At 42.9% G+C, this 16,330-nt stretch overlaps 4 protein-coding genes across 4 annotated transcripts; all 4 read right to left on the bottom strand.

Moving 5' to 3' along the window:
• Window positions 1-1,643: 1,643 nt before the first annotated feature.
• On the bottom strand, window positions 1,644-3,350 carry LOC149692839 (uncharacterized). The gene is made up of 2 exons (XM_089868782.1): window positions 3,045-3,350; window positions 1,644-2,978 (listed from the first exon to the last, which is right to left on the bottom strand). The coding sequence occupies exons 1-2, from the start codon at window positions 3,348-3,350 to the stop codon at window positions 1,644-1,646; spliced, it is 1,641 nt and encodes a 546-aa protein (XP_089724908.1).
• Window positions 3,351-3,389: 39 nt separating this feature from the next.
• Window positions 3,390-8,895, bottom strand: LOC149692840 (uncharacterized). Its single transcript, XM_089868783.1, has 5 exons — window positions 7,618-8,895; window positions 7,336-7,552; window positions 4,692-7,270; window positions 4,298-4,393; window positions 3,390-4,241 (listed from the first exon to the last, which is right to left on the bottom strand). The coding sequence occupies exons 1-5, from the start codon at window positions 8,893-8,895 to the stop codon at window positions 3,390-3,392; spliced, it is 5,022 nt and encodes a 1,673-aa protein (XP_089724909.1).
• A 508-nt stretch (window positions 8,896-9,403) lies between these two features.
• LOC149692841 (uncharacterized) lies at window positions 9,404-10,254 on the bottom strand. Its single transcript, XM_089868784.1, has 3 exons — window positions 10,131-10,254; window positions 9,700-10,052; window positions 9,404-9,460 (listed from the first exon to the last, which is right to left on the bottom strand). The coding sequence occupies exons 1-3, from the start codon at window positions 10,252-10,254 to the stop codon at window positions 9,404-9,406; spliced, it is 534 nt and encodes a 177-aa protein (XP_089724910.1).
• Window positions 10,255-15,343: 5,089 nt separating this feature from the next.
• LOC149692842 (sentrin-specific protease 2-like) lies at window positions 15,344-16,114 on the bottom strand. The gene has a single exon (XM_089868785.1). The coding sequence runs from the start codon at window positions 16,112-16,114 to the stop codon at window positions 15,344-15,346; it is 771 nt and encodes a 256-aa protein (XP_089724911.1).
• Window positions 16,115-16,330: the final 216 nt, after the last annotated feature.

The raw sequence follows: 16,330 nt of genomic DNA on the forward strand, positions 1-16,330 counted from the left end.
ATAACCTTTTGTGTTTGAAAAGGCCCAATTGTCTACGCCTCAACTGTTAACCCTATATTCTCATAGCTACATTCACATCTGGTTTCCAGTATAAACACTTGTCTCGTTTCACCTCAACGATATTCTTGTGGTTAGATGCAATGAAAGTCAATGCGCACCATACCAAGAATGAAAACCACGAAGCTACAACCAAATTATGATTAGCCCTTTCACTCATCTAATTGCCACCATGGTGATTTTTCTATTATAAAATCGAAACCTTATTATTCAAACGTGTATTAACTTATTGCTCATTCTGAACCGTTAATGTCTCTTCAATGCAGACACGAAAATCAACACCCATAGTTTACTTCATAGTTCAAACGGTTCCTATTCATTGAGAGTCGAATGTTTTTTCCTGTTCTTGAGATCAGTAGCGGTATGAACTATACTTGCCCAGAGTCGCAGTGGCAGTTCTTACTCTTCTAATATTGTGAGAGTAGCATCCATGAGTGTTCGGATCAAACGTTCCGCCACACCATTCATCGGAGGTGAATATGCGTATTGATGTTGAATTCTAGCATTATCACACTATTCTTGGAATTCCTGTTACTCGCCGCCATAATTCGTCTGGACGAAGATATTTAATGTTCTTGCCCACTTACCATTCAACGTAGGTATACGTCTTGAAACATGACAATGCGGTGTGTTTCGTAACTACTGTAAAGATAAATTTAATCATCGATAAAGATGACATAATATATCAAGCCCCGCTGGGGATGTAATTGGCGAGTGCACAAGTTCCAATGGTCTTCGACTTCGAATATTCCCGATGCTATATATACACAGTTTTTGTGTAGTTTTGACCAGTCTGCATCATGTACACAGTTAAAAATAATGGTGTTCAAAGGGTTTATATAGGGTTTATGATTTTCTCAGCAACCACTATGGGTTTTATAGCACCAACTAAATGGTTTAAAAGGGTCGCCTTCAAAAAAAGCAAACCATTACTGGTTTAAAACAACTTGATAAACCGTTTCTGGTTTATAATAAGAAATGCCAGGGATCTGTGAAAAAATTGGTTTCAATGTAGTTCCTTTTGTTATAGCTCAAGGGATGTCCCGCTTCATGGGAGAGTTAATTATAAAATAAACGTAGTCGACTTTGTCTATTCCATAAGTAAAACATTCTTTATTGACGAACGCGCGAATACCGTTTACAAGTTATACATTCAGTTCGGACGAGGATGTCCTCTCTCTTTCAGTTCGCGTGGGGTTCTCCCCAAAACCTCTTCTTTCTCGAGCGGGTAGCCGCTTTCCCCTTTCAGTCCCCTAACTTCTTTCAAAACCAGTTCTATTTTTCTTTCTTTTTCTTTTTTCTTATTTTCAAATCCTTCGCGCGAAAGTCAGTTTCCACAGCTTCCCACCATGAACATGTTGTCATGTTCATCCCTTAATTTTTAAATTTTTAACAATAAAACATATTCCATTCAATTATTACCCGACACCATTCTATGCATGCATGCAATATTAATATTTTAAACAACATTATCAAATTAAATTTTTTACATTACAAATGAAAACATTTTTACTATAAAATAAAATCAAAGTTAGTTATTATATGAAAGTTTAAACATCTTAAAACGTTATCCCTTCTCTTTTTTTTTACTTACACACTTGATTTATTGGCCGTCGCACAGTTCCACCTGTGGCCAATTTTAGTTCTACTGAACGGATTATTCCGTCTCTTCCTACTTTAACGTCTTCAATTCGGGCCAGTTTCCATTTTTGTCTAGGCGCATTTTCATCGTCAAGTAAGACAACATCACCTTTCGTCGGGAAATACCGCGTTTCATGTGTTTTTAATTTGTGAGCCGTTTGTAATTCGCGTATGTATTCTTTCTTCCATCTGTTCAAGTACCGATCTTTAATATTTTGTTGGTAGGCCAATCTTCTTTTCAACTCGTTCGCTTTCGTTACGCCCTTTTCTCCACGAGATTGAAATGGAGGAAGGCACGTAAGTCTCTCTCCTATCAGGAAATGTCCTGGGGTCAAGGGTACTGGGTCGTCAGGGTCCGAATAGGTGTACGTCAGTGGTCGTGAATTTAAAACGGCTTCTATCTCTTCTAATACTGTCGTTATTTCTTCAAACCTTAATAAGGCTTTTCCCAAAATTTTTCGAAGAGGTAATTTTACGGAGGCTACGAGGCGTTCGTAAAATCCTCCCCACCATGGGCCTCGTTCCACGATACATTTCCATTCTATTCTGTAATTGGCGAAAAACGCCTTAACCGTTTCGCTCTTGGTATTTGTCCAAAGAGTCGCTATTTCCTTTTCTGCTCTTTTAAAAGTCTTCGCGTTGTCCGAGTATACAACGCTCGGTATTGCTCTTCGTGAGATAAATCTTTTGAACGCCATTAAAAAATATTCTGAAGTTAAATTAGAAACTAGTTCTAAATCAACGGCGCGTGTGTTCGCGCATGTGACGAGAAGTATATAACTTTTCATTGTTTCTTTGTTGTCTCTGTAAAAGATCGGTCCAGCGAAGTCCAATCCAACGGTTTCAAAGGGTCTTGATATCAGAAGTCTATCCTTCGGAAGAGGCGCTGTTTTCGGTATACAATGATTTAGTTTCCATCGTCGGCAAATCCAACATCTACTAACACAGTTTTTGGCGAGTAATCTTCCTTTTCTTACCCAAAACCTTTCTCGAACTTGAATGAGGGTGTCCGGAACACCACTGTGAAGAACCGTCTGATGTGCAATCTTCATCTGTAGCTCGGAGTATTTATGGGCATAAGGTAGAATAATTGGATGTTTTTCGGCGTAACTAAATGACGATTTGTGAAGTCTTCCGCCTAATCTCATCAATCCTTTATCATCAAGGAACGGATCTAATTCAGCTATGCTTGGGTTTCTAATTCTTTCTTTGTTTTGGATTTGCTTCATTTCAACAGCGAAATGTTCAGTTTGCACTGTTTTTGTCCAATATTCTTCAGCCTGATTAAGTTCTTGTGTCTCTTATGGTCCTTTAACCTTCGTCATTGGGTGTCTCGCGTTATGTACGAATCTTCTTATCCAAGCCGTGACCCTTAACACTTTTCTCAAATCACTATAATTCTCTAAATTCAGGATTGGATGTCCAATTTTCAGAGCTGTGTTAAGGTTGGTCGCAGTTTCCTTTTTCTTACTTTCGCTTTCTATTATTTCGTTTTCTTCCTTGGTTTTGGGTACGCTGGGTGGCCAGTCTTCTTCGCGAGACTGAAGCCATGGCGGTCCTTGCCACCATGCTTTCTTTTCTTTTAAATCAGTAATTGTTAATCCTCTGGTTAAACAATCGGCCGGATTTTCAATTCCTTTGCATTTTTCCATGATTGGGGCTCCGTTAGTCTCTGTATCTCTCCTACGCGATTAGCCACAAATGGCTTCCATTTTCGGGTGTGTCCCTTTATCCAATAGTAGGTTGTCGTTGAATCTGTCCAAAGGTGTACATACCTTGGCCTTGTCTATTTCTAGAATAGGTCTAATCCTATTACTCAAACGGGCTCCAATCATAGCGGCAATCAATTCCAATCTAGGAATTGCTATGTTCTTTACGGGTGTTACTCTGGCTTTCGACGTTACAAAGTTGGTAACAATTTTTCCGTTTTCGTTGGTATAGCGTAAATACGCCACTGCCCCATACGCGTTTTCGCTCGCGTCGCAGAATATGTGCAACTGCTTGTCAGTTACAGTTTGATCTAGGGACTCTTCGAAATAGTATCTTGGCACCTGTATGTCAGGCAATTTGTCCAATTGGCTGTTCCATATTTTCCACTTTTCTGCGAGTTGAGGGGGCAATTCTTGGTCCCAATCCACTCCTTCTCTCCAAAGTGCCTGCATCAGAATTTTAATGATGATTGTAAAGGGCGTTATTAATCCTATTGGATCAAATACGCGTCCTGCGGCTTGTAACACGCTTCTTTTCGTATTCGAAACTGTCCTTACAAACTGGATAAGTCCAGTGGCTTCAAACGAAAACCGATCCTTTTCTGGACACCAGGAGAGGCCTAAAACCTTAGTATTGGTGTCATGATTTTGGAAAACGAGCTTTTCTTCTCTTCTCTGAGTTCCATCTAATTCTTGTCTTAAGGTTTTCGAATTCGTTTGGAATTTGTGTAGTGTCAGGTTAGCTCCTTTCATAATAGTGACAACTTCCTGGATTGTCTTTTTAGCTTCAAAGTCATCCTGTTCTCCAGAGATAAAATCATCCACGTACGTCTCCTTTTCGATTTTCAAACATGTTGTGTTCTTGTAATAATTGTGAGACGTGGTTCTACTAATTTACTAAGTTTAATCAACAATAAAAAGGTAAACAATATTAAGGAATGTGTACATCGACTTTCACACTCGGCGTCTCTCCGAGAAGTCCCGATCTGTAAAATCCCCAATCCCGACTTTCTTACATACAAAAAGCCTGACGTCATGTTAAGCATGTGTCGTCTTCTAGCGGCGGTTATAGGAACTATTGTATTTGATTTGTTGTTTGTTACTGAATATAACAATATCCCCCTTTTTGGTTTTGTACTAATGTTATCACAAGGTAAACAACGAAAGTAATACAGGGTACATGAACGAAATTGCAAACGTTAAGGAAAAGTAAAATCAAATGTCATTGTCCTATCGTGTTATCATTACACGGTGAGTTCAAGTATCGCGAAAGCGTTCTGGCACACGTCTTTGACGTTGGGGACGAGTGTTCGATCTCTGCGTAGGTGGGACGTCTGGGACTGTTGTTAATGGGTCAGCGTCATAGTTAACTCTGGGTGGCTGAGGTTCCTTAGGGACAGGTCGTGGTGCATTAAGCGGTCGAATCGGTGGCGCGATGGGCTCGCTAGAGGTATGATCTCCTTCTGGATCTGTTGGCGTTTGATGGAACGTGTCCCAGAGCAGGAAGCCATTCTCGTTTGGTTGAGGTGATGTGGGTGCAGCGGAGTCATGACGAGCTCTGATTTGGTTTCGATGACGGCGTAACGTTCCGTTAACGGTTTGGACAGCGTACATCATTTGCCCGATGTGACCCGTGACTGTGCCAGCTATCCATTTAGCGCCTCTGCCATAGTTGTAGGCGTAGACGGAGTCGTTGACTTCGAATTTACCCTTGTTAGGGCGATGTACGGCTTCAAGTTGTGCCGTAACTACCTTCGGGTGACAAAGATCCAATCGCGAGGTAATTTGTCTACCGAACATGGACTCTGCCGGTGATTTTCCGGAGTCATTGGGAGCTCGCCGATAGTGTAGGAGAATGCGCGCCAAACGTATTTCCAGCGAACCCGATTTGTGTGTTTCAAATCCGGAATTAAGAACATCGATGACGTCCGTAGTAGGGGAAGACACCTTCCTGAGGGTATCTTTGACAGTTCGCACTGCCCTTTCCGCGAGTCCGTTCGATGCAGGGTGATATGGAGCGGAGGTGATATGGCGAATGCCGTTTAGACGTGTAAATTCAGCGAATTCTATGCTTGCGAAGCATGGCCCGTTATCCGTGACGAGAATTGGCATGATGCCAAAACGAGCTACGAGTTCGCGCAGGTGTGACACGACAACTTGGGTAGTTTGTGACTTGGTGACGTAGACTTCTAGCCACTTTGTATGACTATCTACAAAGATTAGGAGATATTTATCTTCTATCGGACCTGCGAAATCGGCATGTACACGACCCCAGGGTGTGTTGGTAGGAGGCCATGGCCGGAATTCGCGTGGTGGCAACGCAGCATGTTCACTACAGACCTGGCAGGTCTGAGATATGCGCTCAATGTCACGATCTATATTGGGCCACCAGAATCTGGAACGTGCGGTAGCTTTCATTCTGACTGTGCCCATGTGTGAGCCGTGGAGCTCTTGTAACATTGAGGTTCGATGAATCTCTGGTATGATGACGCGGTTGCTCATCAGGTAAATGTTGTTAAAGTTTGACAGGTCGTTTCGTCTGTGGTAAAACGCTTCTAGTCCTTGTGGCAGTTTGTTTTTGTCTGGCCATCCATTTCTCAGGTATGTCCCGAGAGTTTGCAAAGTGATATCACGTTGCGTGGCCTCGTCAAGCTGGCGCACCGTTAAAGGACCCGCGTTCGTTACTTCGTTGACGACAAAGACATACTCAGCCGGGACTGGTGTTGCTGTCGCGTCGACGGGAAGCGGTAACCGGCTCATTGCATCAGCATTGGCATTAGCGGAGCCTTTACGGAACTTCAGCGTGTAAGAGTTGGCTGCTAGGATTAGCGACCAGCGTTGTAAGCGAGCCGCTGCCATTGGTGGTACCGCTTTGTGGGCTCCCAGAAGCGTGATCAAGGGTTGATGATCACTGAATAACGTGAAGTGCGTGCCGTAGAGGTAATCTTTAAATTTCTTCACCCCGAAGATGATTGCGAGCGCTTCTTTATCGAGTTGGGAGTAGTTTCTCTCAGCATGGGTGAGGCTTCTTGATGCGAATGCAATTGGTCTTTCTTGGTCGTCCCAATGGTGTGATAAAACGGCACCGATGCCTACCGGGGAAGCGTCGCATGCGAGAGATATTTTCTGTTGCGGATCGTAATGGACGAGTAACGTTGAAGACTTGAATGCGTCTTTGGCGTTCTGAAATGCTGTTTGTTGCGGAAGTTCCCATTGCCAGGGAGTGTTCTTCTGAAGCAATTCGTACAGAGGCGCGAGTTTGGTCGCGTTATTTGGAAGAAAATGTGAATAATAATTCACAAGACCAAGGAAGGAACGCAGGGTTTCTACGTTCTGCGGTGCCGGGGCATTCATAATGGCCTTTATCTTGATTTCTTGGGGCTGTATTCCGTTAGCGTCTAATCGGTGGCCCAAGAACTCTACCTCGGTCTGAAGGAAGTTACATTTTTCTTTCTTCAGCTTCAAACCATACTGCATGAATTTCGTGAGGACAGCGTCGAGGATGATGAGATGATCCTCGCGGGATCGACCACCAACTAGGGTGTCGTCCTGGAAAGGCGTGACTTGTTTGATGTCCGAAAGTACGGTTTCCATAATGCGTTGGAAGATCGCGGAGGCTGAGGCGATTCCAAACGGCAGTCGATTGAATTTAAATAGGCCCAGTGGGGTGTTAATGACTGTGTACTGTTTGGATTCTTCTTCTAGCTCTATCTGATTGTATGCCTCCTTTAAATCGAGCTTTGAGAAAAGTTGGCAACCAGCCAAAGTCGCAAAAATATCGTCAGGGCGTGGTAACGGGTACTTTTCGATATTTAATTGCGGGTTCAACTCGTTTTGAAGTCCGCACAAATGCGTAGTCCACCCTGTGGTTTTTGTACTACCACGATAGGGTATGCGTAATCAGAATAGTTGACTTTGGTGATAATACCCTCGCTCTCCATTCGTCGCAACTCAGTCGCCACGGCTTCCTGGCGGGCGTAGGGAATGGTGCGTGCCTTGCAAAATTTAGGCGTGGCCTGCTCCTTGACGTAAAGTTTGGCCTTTATCCCTTTTAGTTTACCCAGGCCTGGCGTGAATAAAGCTGCGTGTTTATCCAAGAGTTGAGTGAGCTCCGGAACGTCCGGTGATGTAATTGTACTGACGACCTCGGTGCCATCGTTAAGAGTGTGAAACGAGGGCAGAATGTCCAAAGTGGAGTATAGCCACTTACGGCCGCAAAGATTTGGTCTTGAGCGTGGACGATCAACAACGGTAACGTGGCCTGTCGACCCCGAAACGTGACGGTGACGAGTGATTGGCCCTTTATTTCGATGTTGTTGCCCGTGTAAGACTGCAACTGCAGTGGGAACGGCGTGATAGGAGCTCTTGATCCAAGCGCGTCAAAATCTTTTTCATTGATCATCGTAAACCCAGAGCCATTATCGATTTCAAACTCTATTTTGGTCTCATTGACATCCAAGGTGACGCGTTCTGGAGGCGGTACCTCCTCGTCGCCTGGCGCGACGTTGGCTACTGTAGGTATAGCAGCTTGGGGAACTGCAGCTGACAGCGGCGATGCGTCGATGTGATAGACTTCGGGTGAGTAATCGTCATTAGGAATTAGCGCTGGATTACCTGGATTACTGTCGATGTAGTGGGAGCGCTGATGAGATCGTTGTGTGGTCTGATCAGGAGGGTTCAAACAAGCCTTAGCTATGTGTCCTTTGCGATGACATCGGAGACATGTTGCGTCAATGTAAGGGCAAGCTGGACCCTTGTGGCCATCATTTGAACATCGTAAACACCGACTGAAATCAGGTTTAGGCTTTACCGGAGTGTGTTTCTCGGCAGTGTTCTGTGGACGCGACTGTGGTCGTTTATGACGTCCTTTGTTAGGTTTTCCGTTGTGTTGATGTGCCGGAGGTTTTCCGTTAATATGATGCACCTCTGAAGCTGCCCCTCTGGTCAAATCTTCCGTTTTCATTTCACCCAAACATCGTTTTGCATTTTCCATCGCCGTCAGGATAGTGGTAGCTCTTGCTAGCGTAACCGACTTCTTTTCTTCTTCTTCGGCAATTAACTTTTGTTGCATTGTGTCATTGTTAATTCCGAAGATGAGCTTATCTACGATCATTTCTTCGCGATTCGTGAATTCGCAGTGTTCTGTAAGAGATTGAAGCGCAGCGATAAAAGCTTCGACGGTTTCTCCATTCTGACGATTACGGCGATAGAATCTCAGGCGGGCAATGCAACGTAACGGCTTAGGGTTGAAGTGAGTGTTCAGTGTATCTACCAACTGGGCATAAGTCTTGGAAGCTACCGTAGCTGGACGGATTCGATCCCGCAAAAGAGTGTAAGTGTCTGGACTAAGGACAGTTTGTAGGATCGCGCGTTTCGTTTCCGCTTCTACTATAGAGTTGGCCAAGAAATAGGCATTCAAGCGCTCCGAATACTGGGACCATGATTCCGTCTTGTTATCAAATATGTTTAGCTTACCAAACAGTGCCATTGTGTTTGTTTGTGAGTGCTAGTCCCGTTATGAAGGTGGTGTGTGAGTGATGAATCACAAAAATACTTGTGTAGACGTCGAGTTAATGTAATTGTTTATTACAAAAGGCTGTAACATGTGGGCTACAGGCCAGTATCTTGACGATGGAAATCGATTTTCGTAACGTGATTCGTATATCGTTGGGTCGGTATTTTTCGCTATTTGTTGCGCGTATACACGTGGTTGTGAATAGTCTGGGTCGGTATTTTTCGCTATTTATTGCGCGTATACACGTTGTCTCCAAACTTGCGATGGTTCTTTCCTTTGTGCTATTGTTGGGTGGTTAAGCCTTGGCTAATACTGGTTCGATTATAGCGTGGATTTCCGTGTTGAAAGTGTCTTACTTTAATACGTAATAGGAAATTCACATCCCATCTCCGTCGCCATTTTTGTTGTGTTCTTGTAATAATTGTGAGACGTGGTTCTACTAATTTACTAAGTTTAATCAACAATAAAAAGGTAAACAATATTAAGGAATGTGTACATCGACTTTCACACTCGGCGTCTCTCCGAGAAGTCCCGATCTCTAAAATCCCCAATCCCGACTTTCTTACATACAAAAAGCCTGACGTCATGTTAAGCATGTGTCGTCTTCTAGCGGCGGTTATAGGAACTATTGTATTTGATTTGTTGTTTGTTACTGAATATAACAAAACATGTTTTCGGATAGTCCGGTGCTTGAAGCTTAGCATGATGCCGTATGGTGGCGGCAAGCAGAAAGGGGCTACAGCTGAGACCAAACAATACTCTTGCAAATCGCCAGACTTTGATGTTTTCATGGTTGTCCATTTGATCCAAATCTTTTATCCAAAGGAATCGAACGAAATCCCGTTCTTCCGGTGCTATTGAAATTTGCAAGAACGCCTTTTGCATATCTGCGGTTATAGCAACTCGATATGTCCTAAATTTTAGGAGTATGTGATAGAGATCCGGGTTTAGGTTTGGTCCGGATTCGAGATAGTCGTTTAACGAAGCGGAATCGTTTTCTCTGGCTGATCCGTCAAATACTGGTCTGATTTTGGTTGTTATCCTATCTTTAACCACGGGATAATGTGGCAAATAAAATAGTTCGTTTTCCGGTTTATTGATCTCGGGGTCTGGTACTTCTTCTATTACACCTTGATCAGCGTATTCGCGAAGGATTCCGTCGTATTCTTCTAGCAGTTATCTGTTGGAATGCAAACGGCGTAGCAAACCTTTGAGACGTTTTCTTGCCATGTGGTAAGTATCTGGTAAAACGCGCTCAGTTTTCTTCCAAGGGAATTTTACCTCGTACCGACCGTTTACCATTCGTAGACTGTCTTGGAACTCGTTCATCATTTCTTTATGGCCTTCATGTTCTGTTTCTTCTTCTTTATTCCTATTATGTCTAGTTCCCAGAGGACCTTGAGCTCTTTTCCGACCACTTCTATCTCTGCAGTCGTCACGAAATTGACTGCTACTTCACTGCCTTTGACTGTTCGGTCTTGTTCGGGTTCAAGCAGTACCCATCCAAATTTACTTTCGTGCGCCACAAGCGAGTCTGATAATCTTAAATACCGTCCAGTCAGAGCGCGCCAATAGAAATCCGCTCCAATCAGCAGATCAATTTTCTGTTCTTCTTTTAAATCAGATCTGGGATAATCGCCTAAGTTCAAACCTCTATTCTCCATCGTTTTTCTTATAGTTTTTCCTGGAACTTGAAGCCGTGCTCTACTAATCTCTGGAACTTCGACCGCGCTCATATGCAATGTTTGTTCATCAAACAAGCTTTTCAGAATTAATTTGACTCTTTTACTGATCACCTGGGTTGGGGATCCTCCCAAGAAGACGTTAACATTTAACTGCTCTTCTCCTTCCTGTTCTAGTTCTAGTTTCTCAGATAGATCTTTTGAAATATAAGATCTATGTGCGGCGCTATCGAATAAACATCGAATTGTTTTTGATCCAGCAATTCCACAAACAGTTATATTTGCTGTTTGGAGTAAAAGCGATTCCGATTCTTCTTCTTTTTCAGCCACTACAGTGGTTGTCGTTTCAATCCTTTGTTTCGGTTCGGTTTCTTCTCTAGTATAGGCTTCTTTTGGTTCCTCTCTTCTCTGATCACGAGGTGTTCTCTTTTCTGAATCTTGGCAAAGAGAAGAGTGATGTCTTCGGTCGCAGAACTTGCAAGGTATATCTTCTTTACAATACTTCGCGAGATGTCCCGGCTTCATACAGATATAGCAGCGTCCTTGTTTTCGTAGGATGTCCCTTTTCTTCTCCACATTAAGAGTTTTACATTCTTCAAAGGTATGATTTGTTCTTCGACAGAAAAGACATCTTGTTTGAGATACACTCGTCAAGGCTGTCGTGGAAAATGGTTTTGGTCTATATTCGACTTGACTGCGACGTTGAGGAGCTCTGGCTTCTGAATAGTGAGGTTTTGTTGCGGTTCCTCCGTCATGAGCGTTTGTAGTGTAAGCGCTTACTCGTTCTCTAGCCTCTACTTCTTCGATTATGACTGTCAAGAGCTCTTTAATGTCCCATTCCTGTCACAGTCTCTTCTTCTGCTATACTCCAAGGTAACTTCCAGCGGAAGTAATTTCAAAATCAGAGGACACAATACTGGTCCATAGTATTGAAAATGGGTTCCCAAGGATTCCAATGACGTCACTTCTACTTCGCAGCGGTCATATAAATTTCTAAGACCGACGATATCGTTGGCCTTCTTTACTGGATCCAAGGAAAATAAATTCTCAATATGACCGTTTATTAACGCGTCCTTCCTTCCAAAACGTCGTTTAAGTAATCGAATTGCCTCGTTATAATTTTCTTCTGTTGCATCTAATTTTGAAATTGAGCTAGCAGCTGATCCTGCTAAAAACGATCGAAGGTACCCGAGTTTATGGGTAGCTGGCATAGGGGTATTGTGGATGGCCACTTCGTATCTAGACCAAAAATCCATCCATTTCGATAAATCTCCAGAGTACTTTTCTATTCTTAGCTCTGGCAGCTTCATCCCAAACCAGTTTTGAGGTGAAGGCGGTGGGAGATAACCACTAGTCATCGCTGTTAGTTGTTGGGGTGGGTGAAGAGAGCTAGCATGCGCGGCGCTCGTACCAGCCTGTGTCGTTGTCAAACCGGTCGTGGGGTTTGGTCCCCCTCCTGTTGTTACCCCTTGCAACGTCGCTGTAGATTGAAAAGTATGCGGTCCTGGCATACCAAGATTCCCCACTATAGGTTGTAAGAGCGGTTGGCTAGTTGGGGGTGGTCCCATAGGGGTAAAATTCGGAGATTGTATAGTGGGTCCGGTCGGCGTCAAAAATGGCGACGGATGTCTCGTCTCAACTGATAAAGGGGATAGCCCTCTCGCTTGGCCTTTTCTCATCTCTTCTAGGTTCTTATTAATTTTATCCCTTATCTTCCATAATAATATCTTGGAATAATGTTCCGATGTCGCTAATTCTAACCCCAATTCCTCTAAATCTTCGGCCTCATCTTGCAAGGCGTTATCTATTTCTTCTAATTTAGTTTCTTTAACTTTTAACTCACTAAGGTTGTCCAGGAGGCTGTCCTCATCGTACGTTAAATCCGTGAGGCTGTCCTCTATTCTTGAAAGCAATTTCGTAGTCGCTTGTCGACTGATCGTTCTTCTTTGCTTTATAGCATCCCATCTTGTAGGTTTTCCTCGTTTCTGTTGCGATTCTAAACTTGTCTGTTCCGCGTCCGCCATTTTCTCGTTCTAGTACTTTTTTGGGCGTTGTCCCGTTTCTGTGGTTCGGCCACTTCATTATCTAATTCCTAATCTAGTTCTCTTCTAACTTCTAATTCTTTTCTAATTTCCCGGGTTTCGGCACCAGTGTTATAGCTCAAGGGATGTCCCGCTTTATGGGAGAGTTAATTATAAAATAAACGTAGTCGACTTTGTCTATTCCATAAGTAAAACATTCTTTATTGACGAACGCGCGAATACCGTTTACAAGTTATACATTCAGTTCGGACGAGGATGTCCTCTCTCTTTCAGTTCGCGTGGGGCTCTCCCCAAAACCTCTTCTTTCTCGAGCGGGTAGCCGCTTTCCCCTTTCAGTCCCCTAACTTCTTTCAAAACCAGTTCTATTTTTCTTTCTTTTTCTTTTTTCTTATTTTCAAATCCTTCGCGCGAAAGTCAGTTTCCACACCTTTCAAGATAACTCCTTGGTGGTTTAAAAATGGTAATGCTAAAAACAGCAAACCATTAAGGGTTTAAAAGTGGTGCATAGAAAACAGCAAAGCATTACTGGTTTAAAAGTGGTGCGTTCAAAAAACTGCAAACCATTACTGGTTTAAAAGTGGTACCTATAAAAAACTGCAAACCATTGAGGGTTCACAGTTAGAAAACAAGATTTACATAGGGTGAACAAACAGCGTAAACCTCTTTGAGTTAAAAAAGAAGCAAGAGGGTCTTCTTTCGATTTTAAAAAAACATATAATACGTATGTGCTGAATACAAACTCTTTTACTTCTGAAAAAAAAAACCTTGAAAGATAATAATGCTAGAATTTCAAAAACCTTTGAGTTCCCGAAACTTTTAAAAATTTAGCTATCCAATTAAAAATACTAATAATAAATCCCTAAAATTATGAAACGTAGAATATTTTCATACTACAACATTTGCTTTCAGATTTAGCGCGCTTACACTTTTCAAGAAACTTTATTCCTAAAATCATCTAAAACATTGCTATTGTTGACGTTTGAATACAAGTGTATGCCTCTTTAACAATTTTTGGAAATTTGGGGTATATAAAGCGCTTGATTCACAATAAATCATATATTATAAGAAAAGTCGTTACTGCGTGCATCTTTGGTGAAGCGATGGGAGTAGAAACCAAAAATTGCTTCCTGTGAACGTGTTTGCTCCAATTTTTCATGTGCGAACGCGCTGACAGGCAAGTCCGATGTAATACCTCTCCGTACCGTCATCTTCACTCGGAGAGGTAAAAAATCCAGAAACCAATTAAAAATTTAATATTAAAATTCAAGGTATTAGTATTCAAAATTAGGTTTTATGCGAAAGATGCCCATATGCAGCTTCTGGTTTATGCCAGCTCAATTTTATCCAAAAGATGACGCAATTTTTTTAAATACAAGTTTTATTGTGTGATTGACCTAAAATAACGAAAAGAGATTGTAACTCAGTGCTTCCTCCAAAGCTTTATGCAGTTGCGCTGTCATTTACATCATTGGAATTCGAAACCTTTATATACTACCGATTTCCGTATGGCGAAACAACCGGCGTATGCTTCATTTCAAACGTCAATATTAGTCAAGTCTCTCAAGAATGTTTAATTGTTCTTTCTTAAAACGATGTAATGCGCAATAAGATGAAATATTAACGAAGAAAATATATAATATTAATTACATTTATTTTGATATTTTAAGATACTCTTATTTCTAAGCTCAATTTTAATACAGATAGAGTAATAAAGTCGTCTATCTGTGTGTCTGTAAGCGTCCGTTGTTACATTAGTACACCACTTTAGCAGTTTCCCTTGTGTTGGTGTGTGAAGAAATACAACAAAATTGTAATTACCTTTTTTTCACAATATAAAGCGAAAATTTGGGAAATATGTTTCGGAAATGCGATGCCTTTACTAGTTTTGTAGCTATAAAGCTCCGTTTCATTACGTTATTTCAAGAACATCTTTTGATATTAATATTTGAAATGGGTGTTTACATTTTAGTAAAACCATACTACATTTATATATATCCAAAACGCAATTTTTGCAGTTCAAAGTAAATAAGAAAGTATTATTCAATGGCGTGTCTACCATTTATGATATATCTGTTCGGAGTACGCCGGAATGTTAACACTGAAGGCTGGATATTGTCACGTTAGAAAGAACGAGACTAAACGTTGTACGAGAATGGAAGAATTTATTAGCAAAATAATAACAAAATAAATTTACAAAATGAGTTTGAATTTTGGCGCGCGCGAGACTAACGTCGATACGTTCCTCGGCGGAGAAGTAGTTTCACGGAGCGGGGCCTTCCGGCTTTAAGATCCCCGTGAACACACTGGGTAGTCTAGGGCAAGCTTTTCAGCTTTACGTCCTAGCTCGTACCGAACCTTAGTAGGCTGGACTTTTCATTCTTAAGTTCCTACCAAGGCTTTCTCCGGAGAGAGACTGGCTGATTCCAACGGGGCTCGCGCCCTTTTATACCTGCGGTAGTTGGCGCGCGCTTTCTTTTCGGGTTTATGTTTGTTGTAACGATGTCTGTCTATTTCTTCTCGGGTTTATGGTTCTTGTAAAGTTGTCTGTCCATTTTAAGTACTAAGGTCTTGCGGGTTGGTTCTCGGGTTTATGGTTCTTGTAAAGTTGTCTGTCCATTTTAAGTACTAAGGCCTTGCGGGTTGGGTTGTGTGACAGCTCCCCCATAGAACAAAAGCCGTCCCGGCAACTAAATAAAATTAGCGACTGATGGTGACTTCATCCAAAAGGCGCCGGCGGGTGGTGGGAACATCTATGGGTGTGTTAAAACAGGGTGAGTCCTGGAGGAGTCGGGCAGCGATGGCACAAGTGAAGATTCCACTATCCGTAATGACATGGTGGTGGTCGGGAGTGTAGAGATGGGTGGTGAAGTCCAGATCTAAAATGCCGCGGAGCGCCGCTTCGGTGGCCAGATAGGGTTTAACGAGAGCCAGAATGTTGGGATGAGGCGTCGCCGTGGGATCGATGTGGCGTAGAACGTTGCGGGTGAGATCGACCAGTACGAGACTCCAGTAGTGACGGTTGAAACAAGGCATAACCAAGAATTGGTGTGTGAAGAGTTCGGGAATGGCAGACGTGAAGTGCACAGCTTGGGCAGGGGGATGACGGAACAGAAATTCTGTAAATTTAGCAGGGTACACGAAGGCGGTGTTCTCCGGCAATGCTGCAAGGCGAAGCTGCAGGTAGAAATCTACCAGCGGGGCGGTAGTTTCTGTTGGTGTGTGTAAAGCGGAGAGATCCCGAGGTGTGAGTGTAATTCCATATTTAGTGAAGCCGGACTCGAAGAAGCTCGGAAGCTCGGGGACGGAACTATTCGGCTGATGGGGTTCCTTGCGGGACGACCGGCGTTCGTCGCGGCGGTTGCGTTTTTCGATGAGACGTATGACCGTAGGGTGCAGAGGATCCGTGGCCCGTAAAGCTTTCGTTTGAGCTTGATAGAGAAGTCGGCGGCGCTGTTTCGAAGGTTTCATTGTGCGAGCTGAAGGTTATGAACTGTACAGTCCGAGCGCGAGAAGATAATGAATTTTCTTACCGGCTGGACGCGGGTGTTTTTTTTTTTTTTTTTGTTGATCTTTGGCACCTGGGACGGAATGAATGGGTTATCCGTATGAAAGCCTATGGGGGCTGCGTTTTATACGGGTAGAACAGCGAACCGCGACGGGGGGTACAACGACCCTCGTGTTGTT

Source organism: Phalangium opilio, unplaced genomic scaffold, assembly GCF_054372755.1.
Source record: "Phalangium opilio isolate 3A_F unplaced genomic scaffold, DU_Popi_V2 ptg000024l_1, whole genome shotgun sequence".
Classification (NCBI taxonomy): Eukaryota; Metazoa; Arthropoda; class Arachnida; order Opiliones; family Phalangiidae; genus Phalangium; species Phalangium opilio.